We start from the raw sequence: 24727 nt of genomic DNA on the forward strand, positions 1-24727 counted from the left end.
TTAAGGTTCGTTGAAAAAATAATTTTTATTATACTGCATATCGATAATATGCTCAACGAAAAAAGAAAGTGCCAACATAAATAATAAAATTGTCACTATGATATTCATTATTCGCCCCGCCGTGGTGGTCTAGTAGCTAAGGTACTCGGCTGCTGACCCGCAGGGCGCGGGTTCGAATCCCGGCTGCGGCGGCTGCATTTCCGATGGAGGCGGAAATGTTGTGGGCCCGTGTGCTCAGATTTGGGTGCGTGTTAAAGAACCCCAGGTGGTCTAAATTTCCGAAGCCCTCCACTACGGTGTCTCTCATAATCATATAGTGGTTTTGGGACGTTAAACCCCACATATCAATCATGATATTCATTATTCGGTTCACTGCACATATACCAGTATTGATTAAGAGTATACCTGTTCGTTGCCTCAGCAAATGTTTGACTTCACCACTCTACTGCTCATTTCAATCGACAAACGCGCTATTAGTGAAGAAGAAGCGTGCTATTGATGAACATGAGGAAGACTAAAATAATTTTTTTTGCTGGGAAAATGAAAAAAAGCCCCAAAATGTGACGAATGACTGGAGAATCCTACAAGCGGCTAGGCGCAAAAAGAGGCCAGATGCGTTTATTACAAGCAGTGCGGACAACTCCGGTCTATGCTTATCTGAAATGTTTGTGGCTCATTTCGAATTATTGGATTAAGTTTATTGCGCAAGAAGGTTGCGTGGCAATCAGTCGAAAAAGCTGCACTGAACAGCTTGAGGAGATTCTGGCCACCTCCCACACCGAGCAGTTACAGCACTTCAAGGCATGCGCTATACCTAATGCATGAACAGAACAGCAAAAACAGTAAGCAAACACGGTAAGAAATAATGAACAAAGGTATTGTGTAAACATTTGAAAACCAAATGAAAAAACACCCGTTGTGATGAAGACAGCAAAAAACAAAAAGAACAGGTGAACCTAAGGCAATACAGGCAATCATACGAATATGTCACGTACGCTTTTCAGCGACAGATTGGATATATCGAGACCATTTTCTTTATGTTACCGATTTGAAATAGTCGGTAAACAATACTGTAGCATTTGGTCACCGTATACAGTTGTGTTTTTGTTGACAATCCAAGGTTCTGTCCGACGAAATTTATAAAAGCAATTATGTTACTGTAAAGATGCTGGCTGTATTAAAGACTCATCATTCTTAATTTTGCCCAGTTTATACATGCGACAAAGCCTATACGTATACAAAACTTCAAAACTTATGTATTGCTGGGAGAACTTGTTTCGTGGCCTGAATCGAATGACGGCCGTGACTAACGAGAAACAAGGCGTGGCTTCATGGGGGAACACCTGCTTGCCACAGAGAAGGCCTGGGTTTGATTTTCACTCCGACAGGAGATTCATTATTCATTCATTCGCATCTATCTCGAACATTCGCAAACAGAATGCGACGATTCTTCGCTGACGACCAACGACGCCGACACCGGTAACCGACGGCGACACCGGAGTTCGCGAAATGAGCTCTTGTGCGATATCACGTCGTGTGTCGTTAAAATTTGATCTTGCCTACATATTTTTTTATTGCGATAGCAACTATATGGACACTCTAGGCTGGATTTTGCCACCGGCGTCGGCGTCGCCATCACTAACTGTACATGTATACGTATCCATATACATGAAAATGCTAGAAAGAAAAAAAGACAAGGAAAACACTCCAGTGAGCGGAATCGAACGTGGGAAGTTTGTGTCATTACAGCAAGACGTTAACCACTGAGCCATCGTGGAGCATGTTCTTCGCTATTCAAACGGCAAAGTATTTATATCTGCCACTTACCGCTGCTCACGAGCATCTTGGGGGAATTGTGTTTTCAGCATTACCAGCAAGATGGAGGAGTGAGCGAGCGTCACCACACCGAGCGGCGGCATTCGCCCTAATCTCCTGCGCGTACTTTGCCCGGCTTAGAAAAGGGGAGCAATGCTCCCTCGCGCGCCTTTATCTCGCGGTGGCGAGTAATGGAGAATGGTACGTCTTGGCTGCTCTCGAGCTTTACCTGGAATAATTCTACTGTTGTTACCGAGCGCACAAAGGTCACTGCAATCATTGCTGTCTCCGTTTGTGGAAAGCGCACGCTTTTCAGACACAGCGAAGTAACAAACAAGGTGCTTATTCGCGTGCATCCGTATCTGTGAGTACGTTTCGTGCGTCATTTGTGCGTGAGAAACGCGGGGCATGTTTCGATGTACTTTCTATTCTGCGCGTGACCTTTCAATTTGTTGCTATTGCGTTCATTGCTTCGCCTTTGCGGCAAAGCTGTGACTTTTTTTTACACATCCCCGTATAAGCAGGGGGAGGGAGTGGGTTAACTAAAATATAGATTCAAGATTAGGTTCCGCGTCATCTGTGAGAAACTTTTCTGGAGATGAACAGCGCTGCTTTGTGGCTCAAACCACTCGTGGCTCGTTGGTGTATGCGGCGAGATGCAACCGAGAGCAAACCATCAGCCTTATAGAAAAGCACTGAAAAGATATTTTTTTTTCATTGCGATAGCAATTTTATAGAGACTCAAGGTGCATGTTGCCCATCGCTCTCATGTTCAAATTAGATCAGGCGCTCTTACCTCTTACTGAGGTTTTAATATATTCAACGAGCTTGTACCTGATCTTGGAATAACTATTTACTCCCGAACGGAACATCGCTCATGCCATTTTCTGAAATTCTCCGATAACTTCTAATAGTAAAGTGGTTGTAATTTTATAGTTAATTTGCTGAAATTTATCAACATAGCTAGTTTCTTTATACCGTTCTTGCTTAACAACAATAATGACAGGATAGCTTGCGAACTATTTTCTATCGGGCACGTTTGCGAAATTATTTTTCACTCTCACCATGTACGGAAACGCTCTGCTGGTTTCAGCTTTTATGATCTAATATTATAGGTCTGTTTGCGGCATCTTGCATAAGACTCAGTACGAGTCAACTTGTAAAAAAAACGCTTTAATTATCCCAGGACTCGCTGGGATTTCACCGACGCGCATAAACTTGCAATATCACCTGTTGTACAAGACAGCGTTCGCCACGTCACGACCTATCTGTTCCGTTCGGTGAACCACTCTCTTGGCATCATCGGCTGTGATGACATCTTTCCAGGAGCCTACTTTACCGCTACGCACACAGCGGACACTAGACATTGCGTCCAAGAACCCTGCACACTGCACCGATGCGTGGAAGGACTTGACCCCTTCGGAGTACCTCATATCCGCCGCCAGGTTCTCGAACGGGATGTACAGAAACTCTTCCATGTATTTGTTGGTTTTCGACTTCATGTAAGACACCGTGCTCTTCTCCTGGCACTTTTTGAACACGCTTCTGCTCTTGAACAGCTTGTGTTCCACCCCCAGGAACGCTGACAGGCGTTTCACGGTGTCTTGAAAGTGGGAATGCAGTTCCTCGTAGGTCAGCCAGAACACGTTGGTGTCATCCCGGTGATCATACCAGGACCTCAAGTGGGTGAAGTATCCCTGGTAGTCGACGGCGTCACCACAGAAGAGGTCCAAGAAGTCGCTCAACTGGCCGTCGTTGAACTCGTATGCGGGGTACGTTCGGAGACGCCGATACATGCCCGCGCAGACGTCGCGAGGGTCGCGCACGAGCACGATGTACTTAGCCCGCAAGGACTTCGGGATGAAGTCGTACGGAAGATGCGACGTGATTACCCGCGGCCTGGGGGCGTCTTCTACGGCTTCGGATCCCTCTAGCTCGAGCAAAGGAAAGGTCCCGAAGAGGCTCGCGGCGTCCTTGGGTGAAGACCCATCGTGCAGCAGAACGTAGAGAATCTGCTGCATCCACAGCGTGCCACACTGGGGATAAGTGACGAGGAAGACGTCACCGTCCTTGGCCTTGTACTGAAGGCCCGAGGCGACCGCGTATGGTGGGTAGAAGTTGGCGAGCCGGAGTCCAGAGATAGACTCGTAGAGCGGTAACACGCGCTCGTCTTCCATATTGGCCCCCTTTTTTTACTCCTCGGGAGTCTTGTACGATGATTTCGGCAGATCACGGATTTCTTGTTGACCCAGAACGTCCAAATGTCCACGAACGCCACCAGCGCTGAAATGCTTGAATAACGGATTCCTGTTGGTGAAGAAAGAAGTGCTCTTGTATACCTCTTGTGTTCACGTTTAACACTCTCGCATATAAGGAAAGAATCGTTTGACTGTCGTTTGCCACCTATATAAATTGTATATATAACTGTTTAACTGAGCACTTGAGCGTTTAACTAAGTCGCGTGACAGACGACCCTGTAACATAAAGTTAATTTGCCGCTTAGAAGGGAGTTACAGTACACGTGATAATTACATACGCAGCAAAAAATTGTTCAATGACTTGTTCATTATGTTTTTCTGAGAGTATAATAACTGAACCCGAGGCTGCTCAGAGCACGGAAATATAGCACTGGAATAAAGACAGACAACTTTTGAGGCCAATTTTGAGACGCGTATCTTGTGAAGTGTCCACACGACCCAACGTGTGCGCGAAAACCCTGTTCAAGTCAAAATTTGAACTACTACATCGATCATTGTTTGTAGACGTAGAGCTGCTTGTTTTTAACCGGGAAACTCTTTCAATTACCTTCTTGCCGCTGTCACTTTTACATTAGCATGTGGCGCATGTAGTGTCAAAAGTCTTGGCAAATAACGATACATGTGACCATTTTATAGGAAGATTCGAGTATTGCAGCTCACTGAAAAGCAATCTTTCTGAGTGCTTAGTTATTTGCCTGAACTTTTTGAATAATGAAAACATTTTATTATGCACTTTTGAAGAAAACGGGGAAAGTCCCTATTCCAGGACACCTATGGAAACCTCTGAGACAGCCCGGGCCCGCAGAACAACCACCCGACAGTCCTCGGGGGCACCGTTGTGAAGGGTCTCTTCCTATTGCTCTGACGTATGGTTGGACTGAATGATTAGAGGGTGGAGAGGGGGTGCGCTCTACGGTAACGTGAAAGGTTGTGAGGATAGCGTCACAACCCGGACATGCATTGGTCTAACAACTGGGGTATATTTTATGCCAGAAGTGGAGGTTCGCGAAAGCTCGGGTCTGCAGCCGGCAAAGTGTGGCAGCCTCCTCTCGTGTGAAAGAGTATTAGGAGAGAACTCACGTTTACTACTGCCTTGTATGACGTGTACTAAAAAGGGTGCAATGTGTACTGTTTCACAGCAGAGTATCGTTAATTTGTAAGGATCGGTTGAATATTTACTCAAGCATGAACCAGGTGTGAGAACACACTGCAAACAAATTGCCCCAAATGGTACATAAATTTTAATCAGTGAGAATACGGAGCACGTCACGAACGCGTTGGCGCCTTGCCAGGTGGCACGTTGCATCAAATCGCAGGTGCGTAAATTGTGGGCGATGCGAAACAACAGCGTGGTTTGAATCTATTGCTAGTAACGTTGCGTGGATTCTTGTTTAGCGCACCCTTGGAGTTACATCGATGTCGCAACTAAATGACACGTTTACGTAACTGGCGCTATTGGTCACAACGTCCACGATCTGTAGACGCCATGGTGCCAGGCAGAATTGCGTGAACCATCACAGCCTGTAGCCTTCCCAGCCTTACATTATCATCATCATCCTCCCTACGCCCACTGCAGGACAAAGGCCTCTCCCATGTTCTGCCAGTCAGCATGGTTCTGCGCTTGCTCCTGCCACTTTATACCAGCAAACTTCCAAATATCATCTGTTTACCTAACTTTATGTCTCTTACCCGCTTGCCTTCTATGGGAATCCAGGCAGTTACCTTTAATGACCAGCAGTTACCCTGCCTACACGCAACGTGCCCGGCCCATGTGTATCTTCTTCTTGATTTCAGCACCATTGACCACGGTTTGTTCCCTGATCCACTCTGCTCTCTTCTTTTCTTTCAAGCTTACCCCTGTCATTTTTCTTTCCATTACTCGCTGTGGCGTTCTCAATTTAAGCTGAACCCTCTTTGCGAGCCTCCAGGTTTCTGCTTCGTATACGTAAGACCGGAAAAATGCAGCTGTCATAGGCCTTCCTCTTGAGGGATAATGACAATCTATACCAGTCATGATTTCAGAATGCCTGCTGAACGTGCTCTCAGTCATTCGTTTTCTTCTGGCTTTACATATAATTTGCCAAACCACCTTTGGATGCCTGTAGTTTACGAGTTTGAAGATAACGGCGTTTATGTATTTTTCTAGGCGCTGTTATTCTCGATTTTTCATATTGCGTGCAGAAAGAGCAGGATTTACAGCAGTGCAATATTGAGCAATGAGATGAATAACAAGACAACACGCGCAAGTCTGCAGCACTTCTATGCATTGGTTAAGTGAATTTTTCTTAAAGAACGGAAGAATGAACAAATGCTGTCGCATGAACGGCACAGAAACTCTAAGCCACATTTCAGTGCTCGCACACACCGCTCGACAGATTTCCATAACCGTCATTAACTTTCACCTGACATGTTAGCTGTGGGGCTCGACTGCTGACTGAAAGGTCGCGGGGTCGAATCCCAGCCGTGGTGACCGCATTTTCGACGAGGCCCACAAACGATTGAGGCCCGTGTCTAATTGATTCAGGTACACGTTAAAGAAACTGACTTGGTCGAAACTTCCGGAGTACTCCACCTATCAAAATCATATCGTCGTTTACTGACGTAAAATCCCAACAACTACTGCCACTTTCGGACGATATAGACACCTCTGAAGACGTGACAGATCGTGGAGCCTAAACGAAAAGCGAGACCGACAAAAGATATCATTGATCCAAACAACACCGAAGGCAGATGTCAAGTTTCGTAATGGCGTAACATATGTGCGTTGCCGTCAATCACGTGCTCCTTGTGTTTTATAGTATTGACTCTCATAGAGTCCGTGCCGCTTACCTTACGTGTATCCTAATCACAGCTCCACCTTTTGATGCGCACTGTCGATAACGTATATCCACCGGGCTAAAACTCGTATCCTTTGGTTTGGGACAACAACGTATATGGCCGGCCGCTCACTCAGCGAAACCGTCAAGCACAGGCCGACGTGAGCTTCCTTCTAACGCACTGCGCACTGTCTTGTCAGTGAGCCACTCTCGGAGCGATGACCTACCTAGCTTGCTTTCCGGCAAAGGGGCACTCTTCGAGACGGGAAAGGTGAGCAGAAGAAGGAGGAACCCTGTAGTGAAGGAAGTGAGAAGTCATAATCAGACTGTGACCGAACGTATAGCAAGAAGGGAAAGGGTACAGGAAAACAATCGGTGTCTGAGTCACGGAGCTAAGAAAGTAAGGGAGAAAGGTGGTGTAGCGTATGCAAAATGCCAAACGAACATGCTTGAGGAAATGGCTTCGGCTGGCTCTATAACTCGGTGGGAGCCATATTTAGAGCCGCTCAAGCAAAGCCAGGACGATTGAAGGAAAAGGGAAAAAGTGAAGAACTTCGTAACGATCTCTCTCCCCCACTCTCTTTTCTTTCGCGCTCTCTTTTTTTATCCTATAGGGTGGGTGGCGTGCTCCTACTACGGCCGAGTTCCGCATTGCTGTGCAGCGTGCGCGCAAATATATTGCGTCGGCGTCATGATGGCTTCCTTCCGCCCAGCCATAAAAAATACTAAAATGCGAAAAAAAAATTGGAAGGTAATGGCGTGGCGTCAAGTGGCGAAACATTCCTTCAGGAAAGAAACTGGTCTCATTTTCGTCGCGTTTTTTTTTTTTCACTACTATTTGCTGAGTTAAGTCGATTCTTCAAAAACTCTCACAGATCATGCAAGAAGCCATGGGGAGGGGGGGCAGAGGCAGTGACAATGCATTGTGACGTCAATTCGCGGTGGGCCTAGGGCATCATCCTGCCGGGCTACGAGGTCGGTGACCGCGACTACGTTTCCAAAAGCTGCTACGGTTAATGTGCATGAGCATGACGACGAAAAATATGGCTATCATGGTAAAAAACCGTCAGGCTTGCGCTGAACGTGCCGCACTGTCACGGCGAAAGTAGAAGAGTGGCCTTTAAGAGCATTTTTTAACACTCCTTGGGTAGACGCTGCACACACATTTGCAGAGTATCCACTACGCCATTAATCATAGTGTAATAGGCAGGCAGTCACTGTGTCATCGTTCGCCATTCTTCAGAGAAGCGTGGTATCTGCTAAACACTTGCAACGAATTTCGTGCAAATTTTATTTTTAATGCAATGGCTGACAACGATGAAGAATTACGTCTAAAGTGCGTATGTGCAACAGTTAATAGGTGATGAAGAACAAGTTTTTTATTTGTTGGAGCATTCGACGACACTCGCTACACGACGTGAATTGTGTGAAGCATGTTGATTGATATGTGGTGTTTAGCGTCCAAAAACCACCATATGATTATGACAGATGCCGTTGTGGAGGACTCCGGAAATTTTGACCACCTGGGGTTCCTAACGTGCACCTTAACTGAGCGCACGGGCCTACAACATTTCGGCCTCCATTGCAAATGTAGCCGCCGCAGCCGGGATTCGATCCCGCGGCCTGCGGGTCAGCAGCCGAGTGCCTTAGCCACTGGACTACCGCGGCGGGATGTGTGAAGCATGTTGGGCCTTTGCTGTTATAAAACGCATTATTACTCATATTAACGCCTTTCTCGACATCACGCCTGCCGAAGGCAAGTTTGAGAACGAGTCCCAAGCGCCGGCGTGGTTCAGCGGTAGAACACTGGGCTGGCACGCAGTGGACCCGGGGTCTAATGCCACAAGTCTTTAATGTTTTTATTCAAGCTTTTATTTTCTTATTTCGTGCGATAGTGGTTTCGGACACCAGCGGCGGCGGCGGACAACTGCGGCGCCGCGCGTGACCTGTGTTGTGGTCTCATAACACCTTTCGCTGTGAAACAAGAACGAGTCTAGGGGCATTTATACAAGCTTGCAACGTGGGAGTGGTAAATCACACGTCTCAACATGATGATCATAACATGCGTGTCATGTTAAACTTGAGTTACTGCTACGCTCATAGCGTGCTCGCGGCTGTTTCTCTAGCTCCACATACCAAATTTTGTAACACGTGAAGTGAATAAACAACAAGTTTAGGGGCATATAATTATACCAGCTTGTGACTTGGGAGCGGAGATTATTTCCCAATAAATAAAATCAGAAGATTTGCCTATCCAGCATGTAAAGGTCTAGTGGCTCAGCGTAAGCTCAATTCCTGGAAACGGTGGCAACTTATATATTGTAACAAGCGTGTTCTTCGGAGGAGTTTCGGCAAGAAACTCGCCAGGGCAAGCAAGACAGCTGCAGCACAGGAAACAGGAGGCCGAGAGCGTGACACACGAACTTCGTCGTCTTTCCTCTCACTGGCACAGAGCTAGCGCCGATGTGCACCGGTACAATATATAGGAGAGGCAAAACGCAGTAAGAAGACACACCACACAAACACACACATACACACACAAAAGACCGCTTGCGCTTTTAGATTTAGAAGCAGGATAGCGCCCCCCGTGAATTAATGTTATTTCCGGTGCCCCTATGTACTACTGCGTGCCTGGCAATAATATCGTACATTTTGTGGCCTGAAAATGTTCAGAATTAAAAAAAACAATGCGCCAGTTAACTATAGGTATGGGCTGTATATATTAACTACAGCCGATAGACTACATATATATTTGCCAATATTGAATACTTATAGCTTGAGCACAGTCTAATGTTGAAGAACACCGCCTGGGTAGGTACAATACTCAGAGATTTAAAGGTGACATAAGTTTTTTTTTTAGTGTAACGAGTGGTATGCGCAATTACTCAAAATAACTACGCCATGTGAAGACGAATCTGGTCTCTAGATATGATGTCTATTATGATCTACGCGTCCTAGTTAAAATCACGCCGATATAATCAGAGTTGAATACTGTGGAAACAAAATGATGCGCGTGCTACGTAACCTGATGTTGTACTATTTCAATCCGCGAGTATACCGTACAAAGCATACATTCACACAGAGAGGAGAAGTTACTGTGGTAGGATTATCTGTAAGAGGGAATACGAGACGATCCTAAAGCTAGTAAAATAACATCGACGAATCTGATGAAAGACTCTTGAACACGACCAGTGACAAACCATGTCGAAAAACTTTTTTTCTCTTGAAGCTTCCGAATTTTTTGAGCTTCTGCCTCAGAGGGTAGTCGAAGACATATATGACCAAAACGCTTAGCGAATAATAAAGAAAAGTATTTTGAGTTCTTTACTTTCGAGGACATCGGCTTTGGCGAATGCAAACACAGGGTAGCAGAAATAATCTGTAGTTTTATCTCAAACGTGATGAAGATTGATTGATTGATGGATTTATTTGTAGAGTTCAACGTCCCGAAACCACGATGCGATTATGAGAGACGCTGTAGTGGAGGGCTCCGGAAATTTCGACCACCTGGGGTTCTTTAACGTGCACCCAAATCTGAGCACACGGGCCTACAGCATTTCTGCCTCCATCGGGAATGCAGCCGCCGCAGCCGGGATTCCAACCCGCGACCTGCGTGTCAGCAGCCGAGTACCTTAGCCACTGGACCACCGCGGCGGACCAAAACGGAACAAAGAGAAGCCAGCGTGGAGGATGAAATAACTTGCCGCTGCACGAGTGCAAACGCACATCCCACGAATTAGAGGCGGATACTGTCCACAATATAATCTACGGATTTGCTTGTACTCACGTAACATCTTCGTGGGCATTAGAGTTCTGTGAGTATTAGTGATAACTTGGTGTGGGCTTATGCTAAACTTTCATTATAAACATCGCTCGGAGATGCTTTAAGCAAATGCGTGTTTGTGCTACCATTTCAAAGAGTGAATAAAGACTGAGTATTTAAGAATATCACTTAAAAACGCACCCGTACAAATAACGTAAAAAACGAAAGTAATGTACAACTTCGGAAGAAAACAGTGCTTCGAGGTAGGTAATAGTGCACCTGAAGTTGTAAAAGACTATGTCTGCTTGGGACCGGTAATAACCTCGGAGCCGAAAACGAAACTGAAGCAACTAGAAGAATAAGAATTGGGTGGAGCGCGTTTAGCGAGCACTCTCAAATTATGACAGGTAGATTGCCCCTATCCTTTAAGAGGAAGGTATATAACAGCTGTATCTTGCCGGCACTTAGCTACGGAGCAGAAACCTGGAGACTTACAAAGAGGGTTCAGAATAAATTGAGGACGACGCAGCGAGCAATGGAAAGAAAATTGGTAGGTGTAACTTTAAGACAAGAAGAGAGAAGAGTAGATTAGGGAACAAACCGGGGTTAAAGATATCATAGTTGAAATCAAGAAGAGGAAATGGACATGGGCCGGGCATGTAGCACGTAGACAGGGTAACCACTGGTCATTAAGGGTAACTAACTGGGTTCCTAGAGAAGGCAAGTGGGTTAGGGGGAGGCAGAAGGTTAGGTGGGCAGATGAGATAAATTAAAGTTGCGGGTATAAATTGGCAGCAGTGGGCACAGGACCGAGTTGGCTGGCGGAACATGGGAGATGCCTTTGTTCTGCAGTGGACATAGTCGGACTGATGATGATGATGATGATGAGTAATAACGTGCCTCAGAAAATAGCACCTCAGTCAGAATCAGTGGCAGAGCTGACGATAAAAAAAGATGTGGTGGTGCCAGGTAGATTGCCGCTTTTTCCATAGACAGCGATACTCCTCTGTATTGGCTCAGAAAGGGTTCAAGCAAACGCGTTACCGGCTGCTAAAGAATGCTCAATAAGAAACAACAAAATGACGTTTCGGCTCGGGTACTGGAGTAATGGTCGGAATTGTTACATGTGAGGTACGCATGCGGTGCACACAGGTCCTGTTATCAAACGACGTTTCGTTAAACGTGAGTATAGGTCTGTACTGCCTTTTCTATATATCGGCTGCATGCCGTGGTTCGAAGCCCCCCCCCCCCCCCCCCCCCCGCCCTCTCGGGACATCTTTCAATTTTGCGTGTGTGTACTATATTCATGGTGTTCCAACAAATCTGTCTAAAACAATCAAAAATTAGGAAAATGCAATATTTGTGCGATGCCTTTAGAATTACTTCCGTAGTGGCAGGTATGTTAAAATGACTAACGACTTGATTGCGGACAGCATTCAAAAAGTGGAATTAGTGAACGTTTTATCAGTGTAGATGGCGATTATGACAAATGGGATAATTGAAGTACTTTATGCGAGGGACTCACTGCAGCTTTGAGATTTTTAAAAAAGAAACAAAAATGTCTGTTAGTAATAATTGCTCAGTAACGAAGTCTTCCCTATTTATACGACAAAAACGAAACGGAGACACACCAGAGAGCATTTGTCACACTCAAATGAGCCGAATGAGTGAGCGTTGGGACACTTCGACTATCAGTCGACCTCGTTGTATGGGTTGCGGTATGCACTCGCAATTACAGCTCGTATGGTGCACTTACGTTAACGAACGCAGAATACGTTCCACGCGCATACGTTCCACGTTAACGAACGTGTAAGAATTACGCCTCTGTAATTGCTATCTACGCCGGCATGGGCTGCTTCGAGTACGAGCGACGAAGACGGCTGAGTGGAGGGCTCGGAAAGCGGCTGTAGCACGCGCTGCAGTGAGAGTCCGCGAAGCCGAATCTGCGCGGAAGACCCGGGAAGACGATCCTGAGCTGAGAGCCGACGAAGAGGCGCTGAAAGGCGCACAAAGTGGTTGTCGCGTCTTTACATGACGATCGAGTAAGCAGGATTTACGGAGACTTCACGGTTTACCGATGTGGCTCCAAAGTTTCGCCAACTCATTATCATTCATTGCTTTGATAAGCTGCGATTTTTTTTCTTTATTACTGCCGGGAATTGTCACCATAGACAAGGTGCATCAATGCATTACTTTGCCAGAACAAACAATTATATTTACCTCGTATAATAATTGAATTTAATTGTATAGTCGAAGCTACATCATAATGCTGATTATTATTTATTTTTATAGCGTTTCGCCAGACATATTAACTTTAGTTCTGTGTTAATGTTTTCTGTTTCCTTTGTGCTTTTATTTTTTTCCCGATATGTTCACCATTGTACCATATTATGCCTTGTCGCCTCGTACTACTTGTCCGCAGTATTTGATAATAAATAAATAAATAAATAAAAAAATAAAAAAATAAAAAATAAATAATACCTTATTACGTGCCTAGCTACGCAACACTTACTTGGGACGGCAATGATGCGTGTAGCAACGCAATGCAGCAATAAAAGACTAGATGAAATGTGGCAAAGATGAATGGCAAGGTGACCTTCATAGAAGACCAGACTTCTACACCAGAAACGGGTAGTCGCCAACAAACCCAAATCGAGCATGAGGTATTGAGAAACGGCGCAAACAAGTACGTGTGTAATCGGGCGCTTATTCCAAGGATGGATTTGTGGAAACACCTGTTTCTGTGCCCTCACCGATGCCCAGGTTTTCGGCGAACGAAGCCGCTGTCTGCACCGAAATCTGTTACTCATAGAACCAGTTTGTCACCTGATAAGCTACTAAAGAAATTAATCTTGTGCCAAAAGACAAAAAGAAACACTTCGGAAGTATCCCAATCTTCATCTGGTTCCGCTTATTGACAAATTTTTTACGTACTACAGCCTTCTGATAGCAGCTCCTAAGGGTAGTAAATCAGGGAATCACGGGTGTTTTAAATACCACAGAGTTTCATATCGTTTTTAATTTTTTGATATGGGCTAACAAGCTCCATTTTGCTTAATATACACAAAATAATGCCTAAATAAAGGTGCAACTTGCGTTATAAAAGTTTTTTGTATATAGGATGCCGCTGGACAGCGACACCACCTGCAGTATCTACCTTACCAGCATTTTTTACCTTTTCAGTGGTCCACCTTTTCGTGAACTGTTACTTGAAATATAGCTGCATGAGCTATCAAGAACCAAAGATGAAAGGACGCACTGACACAAGAAACACCATTTCTTTTCAGCATATGTATGATTACAGATTATAAGCATTAACTATTGTCCAATATCAGAAATTTATTATATCACATTTGCAGTATGTGTACAAACCTCAAGACAAAGCTAATGCACGTTTCGAGTAGCACAATCACAATTGCTGGAAAACAGAAAACGTATTCTCGATTTACAGCGTACTTACGAGTACAAGAAAAGGGTGTTTCTGAAAGTAAGCTCGGCCGTCCTAGTTTGACAAGGTGAATAAAGGTTGTACAATATGAAGAGAAGTTATGCAGAGAGTCGATCACATGACAGCGTGTTTTCGCCACGTGTCAGCCAAGTCTGTATTAGACAGTCGCTCTAGAATCTTCTTTTCCAGCCTTGCGTTTTGTTCTGGAGAAAAATGATTTTTCCAGTCACCGACGATACCCTTACGAATGAAGCTAGCAGTGGAAGGATTCTTCTGCGACACCTCGTGGAAGACCCTGAGACCATCGGGTGCCTCTTTCTCAATCTGTTTCGTGAAGAAGTTTGTGAAGTTCCGCGAGGCGTAGTCCTGCATAGACTTGACGTCGCTGTACTTGATCACATTCTGCAGTATGTCCTCGTTTTCCAGCAACAGCTTGTGGTACGTCTTGTCGAAGAACTCGGCGATTCGAAGCACCCCATCTCGCGGCTCTGCCTTCATGTCCTCGTAGTGCAGGAAGAGGACGTTTGGGTCGTTGCGGTGCTCATACCAACCCAGGACGTGATCGAAGTAGTCCCCGTAGTCAGTCTGGCCGGTGACGAAGACCTCGAAGAAGTCGTCGAACTTACCGTCCGCAAAATCGTATCCGGTGAAACCCTTCGTGTGGTAGTACATGGACACGCAGGTGTCCTTAGGATTGCGGCAGACGTAGAGGTACTTGGCCTGTGGATGCATGGGCATCAGATGGTACGGTAGGTGGGTCTTGATCACTCCTGGTCGCGTCATGTCCGTCACGCTGCTGGCGCCGATCATCTCGATGAAGGGGCTTCTGTGAAAGAATTCTAGCCCACTGGACGGAGGCACGCCCTTGTTGAAGATCAGGAAGGCGATGTGCTGAGTCCACGTCGTTCCGCACTTGGGAAAGGTGACGACGAACTTGTCGTCCGGCTGAGGCTTGTAGTTGAGCGCAGAGCGCAGCATTTCGACCGTGAAGTTTCGGCTCAGCCTTAGGACGCCGTCCATGTCCTGGTACAGTGGGCCATTGGGGATGCGGACGTCGACGACGGGCATGTCGGACTGGTCAGGAACGTTCGCGTGTGAATTTCGATGGGGAGGTACACCTGCGCTGCTGCCCGGTTTGCCTGCGTGTGGGAAGCACAAACAGCTTATTCAGTAGAAGTCCAGATAAAAAACTAAATAAAGAGTTTTGTTATAGCGTACGATATTTTATTAAAAGTTGTTTCCGATATTTTCAAATTTGTACCTATAGTACAGCCTAGGTTCTAAATCTCTTATATTTTTGCCAATGGTCTCTTTCGCTGCCTTATAGTGTTCTAGGTGGTCTATATGGGAGGTAATGTATTTTAGCGACAATAAACTTTCATCATTCTAGGTTCAACAAATCCGAGAAAGAAAGGACTTCCTGGCAAAAAAAAAATGTAAGCTGACAGCTTGATGGGGTTAGAGTGGCGGGCACTTATGGGCAGTAATGACAGTGGGCTTTTTAGAGTATAAGAGTTCCTAGTACATGGGCTGTCGCAAGGTTAAATACCCGTACTAAAAGAATGTCAGTCATTTAGGTACGGTGTATATAAGAACACGAATACATTCAGTACATATTAATACTAATAGTACCTACCGACAATGCACAACAAAAAGTTACACTGCACGAATGAAATACATTCGAAACAAGTGAATTGCGCAATAGGCTTCGTGAAAGCCGGACCCCCATTTCTGTTCGCAACTCTATCAAGTTCATTATTAGTACAGGTGAATTACGAGTTGCAGACTTCGAATGACCATAGGCTCTAGGGCACGCCGTCAACAGCCCTCAACGTTTTATTTTGTTTCTTTCTTCAGAACACTACAGCAAACCTCTAGACTATTGCATATCGTAGCTTGGAGTTGACCGTGAAGAGCCTCGCAAATATAAACGTATCATCGGCTGAACCGCTGTTTCATCTGCATTGACTTTGCACAGATGCGTCGGTGGCTGACTGTTCTCTCTGTAAGCGAGGCCGGGACATGGTAATTGTGGTTGCGTAATCGTCATTTCATGAGTAGGCACATGCTGTCCGAGCCACTTCGCTCTTTGGCCTATATATCATAGCAGCAATTTTTTAAAAACAGGTGGCCTAAAGTAATACTGCTCGATCCGCCAGCCACCTACCAAATAAACGTGAAGGGCCTAGGACGGAGCCATAGGTTTTCTTTGAGCCAAGTTTCGAGATTGCATTAGTTAGTTAAACTTATTCATACACCGTGGTTGGTAATCCAAGTTTAACAAACATGATTGCGAGGCCAAAGGGCTTTTTTTAAAGCTCGAAACAATAACACACACAAAAAAGGCAGGACCAACCGTTATGCTCTCAACTATCATTACTGGGTTCGCAGTGCATTAGTATTCCTAGTTGAACCTTGTTTAGCACCGAACGTTCTTTTTTAATGCGAAATTGTGCGTATACGCTTCTGGTATCTGGTCGGTATAAGCTAAAGAATCAAGTGACGCAACAATTGATGTCACTTGAGAGTAGTTCTTCATGCTGTCTTCATTTTTGGCTTGTCGTTTCACACTAAAATGTCACTATGGGTTCAAACCAATTAGACCACCACTGCATTGTGTTAAACAGTGGGAGAGGGGACAATGGGCGAGGAAGGGAATTCTGCTTGCATTAGTGCGCTTCCTTTTCCGTTGTCCTTTTTATAATCCCCTCAAAGAACTTTAGAATCGGCGTACGCCAATTTTAAAGTTCTTTGAACAAAATAGAACGAAATCACGTACGTTGACGTCTTTTCAGCGTAGTTCGCCCACGACACGCGATGCGTGCGAAATAGCGCTAGCCACGAAGTGTGCAATACGCAGCCAGCATGCAGATTTTGAGAACGACATCCGCAACAGCGCTAAAATGGCACGCCACGATGATTCCATAACAAACCCGCAAGCAAAACACCGAACGAACAGAGCGTTATTCGACGGCAGGGCGAATATATGCACGTTATTCTTAGACCAAACCGTAGCCGTCAGATGTAGCCCGCGAAGTTTGGTAATTAATATGGTTACAGATGTGATGCATGAGGGGTGGAGCTCAGTTAAGGGGTGGATGGCAGAGAACGAGAGCGCACAACAACGCAAGTTGAGTGCATGCGCTTGCACGAGCAGTTTCGCAGACAGAGCTGTGTGTTTCATAGACAGTGAACGCCTACCGGAATGTGCATATAATACACATGCGCGCACACGCATTATATATTGAAATCACAGGTGTAACCTTAAGGGACAAAAAGAGAACAGAGTGGGTCAGGGAACGATTCGGGATTTAGGATATTATAGTTGAAATCGAGAAGAATAAATGGGCATGGGCCAGGCATGTAGCACGTAGACAGTATAAACGTTGGTCATTAAGGGTAATTGACCGGATTCCCAAAAAAAGGCAAGTGGGTGAGGGGTGGACAGAAAGGTGGACAGATGTGATTAAAAAGCGTGTGGTTATAAAGTGGCAACAGCAAGCACAGTACCGAGTTGACTTGCGAAACATGGAAGATGCCTTTGCTTGTCTTGCAGTGGGCGTAGTCATCCAAATTATATATATATATATATATATATATATATATATATATATATATATATAATTTGGATGACTACGCCCACTGCAAGACAAGCAAAGGCATCTTCCATGTTTCGCAAGTCAACTCGGTACTGTGCTTGCTGTTGCCACTTTATAACCACACGCTTTTTAATCACATCTGTCCACCTTTCTGTCTACCCCTCACCCACTTGCCTTTTTTGTATATATATACATTGCAATGTTTTTCAATGTTACACAAGCTTCGAAATAAACAAAAATTGCCGCGCAAAAAGCGGTGGTACAAAAAAAAGGAAAGTTTTCCACCGCCGGTTTGTAGCACGAAGCCAAAGTGAAATTCGTACGGATTCCTTATAGAAAAAGACCTTCATAGTTGCCGAAATATTCATCCAGAGACCAGGACAAATTTGGCGGCAACAAAGAAGGTTTATCTTCGTAAGGAATTAGTACCGATCTATTTTTTTTTGTGGGTTCTCGCAAAAAAGTCAGACAGTCAGTGTTTGAACGCCGATACAATTTTCCTCGCAAAGAAAACCAGTCAAGGCATTATTGAACTTCTTGCGTGGTAGTGGCCCATTGAATACGCTAGAGCGCCCCCGCTCATCTGAATTTTTTTTTTCGCGCTAGTACTTTTCTCTTCACTGTCCTTCTCATCCGTGCTCGCCATTTCCCCTCCGCTTATGTCAGGATAGCAAACCGGATGCTACAATTCTGGTTAACCTCTCTGCCTTTCTCTCATTTTATTCTATTTCTCTCTCTTGGGGCCTCGTGACACAAACCAGTACTTGTTTTAATTTTCTTGACCCTTCCGCCACCTTTTGGGATTCCACAGAATTCATTTGCATGAAAAAGCGGACCGGTTGAGAGTAAAGTCCGTGAGATCCCTCCACTTCAATGGAAATAACGATATCTGGGGGTTGACGCCCGAACACCATGGTATAATTACGAGAGACGCCATAAAATTTCGACCATCTGCTGTTCTTTAACAAGCCCCGGGAATCGCACAGCACACATGCCTTTACCGTTTCACCTACATTGAAATGCGACCACCACGGTTGCAATGGAACCCGTGTCATTCGAGTCAGCAGCCGAGTCTCTTAACACTGTCTCACCACGGCGGGCGTGAATCAACTTCGGGAGAGCCGCGCATCAGTTCACCGCGACAGAGTTATGTTTCACACTTTTCTAGAAAGCAAGCGCTAAAGGAATGGCTCCTAATGGGTCGCACTGTTGACGTGAAATCACCCTACCAACGATATCAGAGAAACTATATAAGCGAAGGGAAACGAAATACAGTTGCAGACAAAGACCAACGCTGCCAATTGTTCCAGGCCCCTTTTACTTGTTTGTAGTTATGACGTGCCAAGGTTTAGCGGCATCTGCCATCGTCATTCAGTTAAATCATGGCTCATAAACGCGCTGATAAAGCTTTCATGGTAAATCTTTCGCCGCCAGAATCGCACCATAAACGTGCTTGTTTAAAAATGCAAGGAAAGAAAAGTGACCAATATACGTCTGACCTGAAAAACGCGATATTAACTTTTGATAAGGATCAAACGAAAGATTACTTAAAATAAATGTGGCAATGGCCTACTCGTTCAAACATGATCAACTCTCTTTAAGCCAAGTAAAAAAAATTCTACATGCATGTTTCTTTGAAGTGCCTTGTACTTTCTGTAGTTCGGACAAATAAAGTCGAGATATTATAGCACATGGCGCACAAGGAAACATTACTTAATGCACTTCTACATGCCAGTGGTGAAAAATTTGGATGCGACATGACGGCATGGACAAAGATTTCGATGGGGACTTTCACTAATGATGTCGTATGCAGTCAAAACTTCCCACCTAGGAGCCCTTTGTGACCAAAGCGCGTCGATTTGAACCGAGCGCATTTAGCTGTAGCGGATCTCGAGTTCGTGCATGCTTACAAAAGCTTAAACGGTGCGAAAAACCCGGCACCCAGGAAACTACAGATAGACGCAGCGCTGAAGTCAACCATTTCGATAGTTAAGCGCTGTACCTGTGTGTCTTTCGTGTGTTCCGTCTTTCACACGCTGTTTGTTCGTTCTAAAACATCGAATTTCTCCACTCGAATTGATTTCACGTCCGCAAGCAAAAACATTCTCCACGTATTGACGTTTCCCTGCCGCTAACGCGGACCTCCTGCTAGACGGTGCATGCACCTACGGCGACACTGACGCGGAAAAGAGCAGAGTGGCCGGCGAAGTGGACCTGGGCGTCCTTGTACTCACCACCGTTAGCGTCGCTGGACTGCCTCGGCGGTTCGGCCGAACGTCGACGCTGAGCTCGCCCGACTGCCTCGTAACGGCGGGATCGTGTGTCGCGGAAACCTGCGTCACCTCCCGAGAAACTCTCGGGCGGAGCGGTAACGCCAGAAGGGCCCAGCGAGACCGCGCCTTAACGAGGGCCGTGCACACTTCCGAAGCGATAATCACGTTCGCCCGCCGTCTAGAAAATGGTGCCTGCAAGCCGACGCGTGCGAGAGGGTCTGTAAACGCGGTCGGCGGTTCGGAACGTACGGGCCGACGGCTACCTTATTGCGCGATTCTTTTCCTCGACAACAGCGAAAGCATGCACCATAAAAGCAAGGAATGCGATTCGCTGCGATTTTTTAAGCGCACATATACCCAAATGTGCGCAGCGTTTCCCTTCAGAGTCGGGTGGGGTGGAGGGCAAAGGGTCTTCTCAGAGCCCCCTTCCAAATTATATAAATATATGGGGCAGATTTTGCGTTCCCCTCTCTTATTTGTGAATGTAATGGGCGGAATTTGCACTTTCCTGCAGCCCCCAGAGCGCATGCCTTTGTCAATACGACACAATATAAGGATTGTTGCAGCTTTCTGGCAAACGTATGCCACTCGCGAATTTTGAGTGTGGAGCGTGTCAATTTGCTATGCTTCAATCTCGCGAAACTTCCAACCTCAGAAGAATGCACTTTAACAGGCTTTCTGTCTACCACGACACTCGGGCATGTTCGCCCACGATCGCTGCCAACCTGTCCCGCACCCCTCCGTATACTGTTGGGTGCCGAATATGGACACCATCAGTTTCCATGCGAAAAAAATGTATAAATTTTATAATGAGGACAACGACTTGTTTGCCATGTTTGTTCCATGCATTGAAGGGTAGAATCCTTTCACATGGGTCCATGCTGGTTCAGGTTCTGAAATTAAGCTTGTCCGCCTTTTTTTTAAAAAAATACGCACACGACCCAGAACGCTTATGGCAGTTCAAAACATTTATCAACCGGTTTAAAACCGTATTCTTTGTCACTACACTATACACAAAGTGTCTTGATTTGCATGTTAGTTATCGAGCACTAAATGGGTTAGCACAATCTCGTCACGAGATTTTTCAGGCTCTCCTTAACTACACCCCTTCCCCCCCCCCTGAACCTTCGTAAAAAGATCCAGAGAGGTTTTGAATTTGGTAGAAAGTGTATCGATCACGCGAAAATTTTTTTTTCCGCTGGTACACTGATGCCGCCGTCTCTTCGTGCGTCATACTTGCTTTTTTCACACCTTCGTCCCCTCTGTAGAGGCAAGGTCCACGTTCGAAACTTGGCACTGGACGTTCCTCACAATCCAATCTTTGTTTGGGCATGCGAAACCCCCACAACCTTCTTATATCAATCGCAGCGTGCACAGACACGCATTTGTCAGAGAAAATCGACCGCGAGAACTTTTACCTCAGAAGAAGTTTAGTATACTCACGCGGTTCGTGTCTTACAAGTGGAGCACTCCACGTTAAGCACATATCGGGACGATAACTGAAGACAGATAGCGCTATCGTGGCGTTTATCCGGAGCGAAGGCTCACGCGTGAACGATAAGAACAATGGGCCGAGAAGTTTCCAAAAGCACTTCTTGCAAAAGCAAAGAATGTGGCAAGGCGACCGAAGAGGCGAAACAACAAGAACAACAAAACAAACATGAAACAAAATAAAGATGTAAGGGTGTGCGAAATGTGAATTTCAGAACCGAATCGAACACAAATTGAACCGGGATGACACCAATTCCAAGACCATTCGAATGCTAAAGAAAGTTTTTTTCACAGCAGGTTTAGAATGGTAAAGTGACCATCGTCTACAGAGCTCGAAAATTCTACAACGTTTAACTGAAAGCAAATGCTCACTATATTAAACAAAAAAAACATTGCGATTACGTTTAACCAATGAATAAGTAAACCCATAGCACCATTGTGAAAACTGAGGCAAGCTTGCATGCAACAACAACTAAACACTTAGAAATATTTTGTAACTGCGTCTTGAAATACCCAGTGGCTTTACCCTTCGAGAACGGATTTTGTGCCGATATTTCATAAGCGGACTGATCAACTTCAGAGTTGCAAGTGACTGTTGCAGGTTTGATGGGGACAAGAACACTTGTCGGGACGTTAGCTCCAGCCCGCCTCCCGTTGAATTTCTTTATCACAAGCTTCCACCATCCCTTGACTCTTGCGTATATTTGGATTTAGTATTCTAGGTGCCACATTGTCAACAGCACTTAAAGGAAACTGATATATAGATAAATAATAATCATGAGTCAACATCGTCATGAATGTCACGATGTAGACGGGGGATTGACGACTATGTCGCTTTGGCGATGCTTTAAGCAGAAATGCCTTCATCTTGAAATGAACACACGGCTAATACCACAGGCTGCATGCAGCTTGGTACTAACTATACGGTTAAAACAAGAAACGCAGTACCTCTCTGTTCGAACGTGTTATTCTTTTCTGGGGTTTTTCATTAGGACTTATTATTCAAAATATATTCGGTATTTCTAATATGCATTGTTCGACTCGAGTATACTTAGGCGAATGCAACGATTTTCGATCAGCTATTTGATAATAGGCGCTTTTAGAATAGCGTATACGCAAAGATGGCATTCGTTGTGGTCACCCGCTATTAGGAAGCTTTAGAATAGCCCACCGCGAGCCCTTGCGGTGCGGTCACCGCCACTGCGCATGCGTCGTAACGCCAGTCTGCGTTCGCGTTCGCGGCCGGCGCGCAGGAAATCCGAAATAGCGTGCGGCAATCGCGGCCCACTTGTGGCCCGCAAACACTGGATTCGAGGCTACGGTGTCGCTGCGATCGTGCGTTGCGGTTCGCAGCACGACAAACGCTATTTTAAAGCTCACATGGCGCCCGCTATACGCCCGTAACGCCCGCAGTGCTTGCCAACGGTATTCTAAAACTACCTATTTACGATATTTAACAGGAACCCGCAAGGCGCAAACCCGCACAGGAGCGTGCATACTGCACTGCGGCAACAAATGCTATATAACAGAAAACTTTGCGCACGCTTTTCTAAAGCTGCCCGATTTCAAATACTGACCCACCTCTCGTAGTAATTAAGTCACTATTCTTGTAATAGGCTGACCACCTAACCTCGGTATTGCTAGCGAAGTTGGTAATGGTCCGTAAGGCACCTGTACTCACCTTGAAGGGTTCGAAAGAGCCGGGTTTTACCAGAAAAGCGGCCGAACCCGTACGTATACCTGCAACTCTCGGCGCGCAATCGTCACACGAGATGCCCGGACTTGTCGTCCGCGCGTTAAGTACGACACGGTATAAACGTATATTTTCCCCGTGGTGCAGGTGTATGTATGTCGCTCGAGCAGCTGCTTTCTTTCGGCTTGAATAACGTGAGCATGCGTATGCAATTACGAGGCAAGTGGCGTCATTCAGCACGCGCCCGCAGGTAGAGCCCCCCTCCCATCCGATAGCGAGATACAGCAACCGCGAATTATCGCTGCTAACGCAAGCAGTTACGGGAAAACTGCTCGCTTAGAAAAGCCTCACCCTATACATATATATCTGTTTCAAGGGGGACGGGAAGGGGGGGAGCAGAGCGAAATGCAACAACATGACTATAACTACAAGATTTGAGCGCATGTAGGAGAACATCGGGTGATACGAAATAATCAGCGGTTCGTCACTACGATATGTCTCAAAATCGTGTCAATGTTCTAGTTATCAAGACACTTGATTTTAATGTTATTTAATTATACGATACCCTCTAAAATATTGAGTAAAGAAGGTGGCTTTTTTTTTCACAACAATATTCATCATTCAGATTGCTAGCGCTTGCCCCGCCGCGGTGGTCTATGTGGCTAAGGTACTCGGCTGCTGACCCGCAGGTCGCGGGTTCGGATCCCGGCTGCGGCGACTGCATTTCCGATGAAGGCGGAAATGTTGTAGGCCCGTGTGCTCAGATTTGGGTGCACGTTAAAGAACCCCAGGTGGTCGAAATTTCTGGAGCCCTCCACTACGGCGTCTCTCATAATCATATGGTGGTTTTGGGACGTCAAACCCCACATATCAATCAGGTTGCTAGCGCTTCCTTTCTTGAAAACTCAGCGCTAGCACTTTTCCTATCAAGGACTCTATACCACGCTGATAACGCGTATGCTGATCATTACCTGAACGTGTCGGGCACGCGGCGGTATAGTGCACGGAAAGGAGCGCAAGATAGATGACAATTATTCTCGTGCGACACCTGACTACAACTGATGTAAGCCCGAAGTGACAGCTCTATGGTAGGAGTAGATATGTAATGCTTATGTAATTGGAAATCCAGTGCAGCAACCACAATTGGCGTTTCACGAACACTATAGAGTCTATTTGAAAGGTAGTTCCGAGATCTGGCGTGGCTCTGTGGTGGAATACTTGATTGGCACACAGAATGGGTTCAATTCTTTGACATGGAAATGACATTTATTTTTTGCATTCGTGTGGTAAACGCTGCCGATGTCCGCTTTTTCTTAATGATTAAGCGCTAAAATCACCCATGCGTGTTCTCGCCATTCCTGGGCAGACATAACACCTGTGGCACATACCACCATACCAGTGGCTCATACACTGCCCCGGGCATGTGCCACTGTTTTTTTAAACTGATTGGAACTTCGACCTCCATACGGACTTCGTCGACGTGAAGCTTCGCTTCTTTGTCACCTTTGGTTGGGTGTTGCCTTTACAAAAGCACATACAACCGTCATTGTATTGAACGACAGTGCGGAATG

At 45.7% G+C, this 24727-nt stretch overlaps 2 protein-coding genes across 3 annotated transcripts; both read right to left on the reverse strand.

The window, feature by feature from the left end:
* LOC119174317 (sulfotransferase 4A1) lies at positions 1-7284 on the reverse strand. Its single transcript, XM_037425169.2, has 2 exons — positions 6903-7284; positions 1-4122 (listed from the first exon to the last, which is right to left on the reverse strand). The coding sequence occupies exon 2, from the start codon at positions 3990-3992 to the stop codon at positions 3042-3044; it is 951 nt and encodes a 316-aa protein (XP_037281066.2). The 5' UTR covers positions 3993-4122; positions 6903-7284; the 3' UTR covers positions 1-3041.
* Positions 7285-13971: 6687 nt separating this feature from the next.
* Positions 13972-23349, reverse strand: LOC119174316 (sulfotransferase 1C4). Of its 2 annotated transcripts, none has more exons than XM_037425168.2 (2): positions 23145-23349; positions 13972-15239 (listed from the first exon to the last, which is right to left on the reverse strand). In XM_037425168.2, the coding sequence occupies exon 2, from the start codon at positions 15166-15168 to the stop codon at positions 14215-14217; it is 954 nt and encodes a 317-aa protein (XP_037281065.2). In that variant the 5' UTR covers positions 15169-15239; positions 23145-23349; the 3' UTR covers positions 13972-14214. The 2 variants fall into 2 exon arrangements, with proteins under 2 accessions (XP_037281065.2, XP_037281063.2); XM_037425166.2 differs by lacking the exon at positions 23145-23349 and adding an exon at positions 19934-20094.
* Positions 23350-24727: the final 1378 nt, after the last annotated feature.

The sequence above is a fragment of the Rhipicephalus microplus genome, chromosome 5 (assembly GCF_043290135.1).
Source record: "Rhipicephalus microplus isolate Deutch F79 chromosome 5, USDA_Rmic, whole genome shotgun sequence".
Lineage (NCBI taxonomy): Eukaryota > Metazoa > Arthropoda > Arachnida > Ixodida > Ixodidae > Rhipicephalus > Rhipicephalus microplus.

Coding starts and splice junctions, on each gene's coding strand:
- LOC119174317 (XM_037425169.2), bottom strand. CDS start 3,992: ATGGAAGACGAGCGCGTGTTACCGCTCTACGAGTCTATCTCTGGACTC.
- LOC119174316 (XM_037425168.2), bottom strand. CDS start 15,168: ATGCCCGTCGTCGACGTCCGCATCCCCAATGGCCCACTGTACCAGGAC.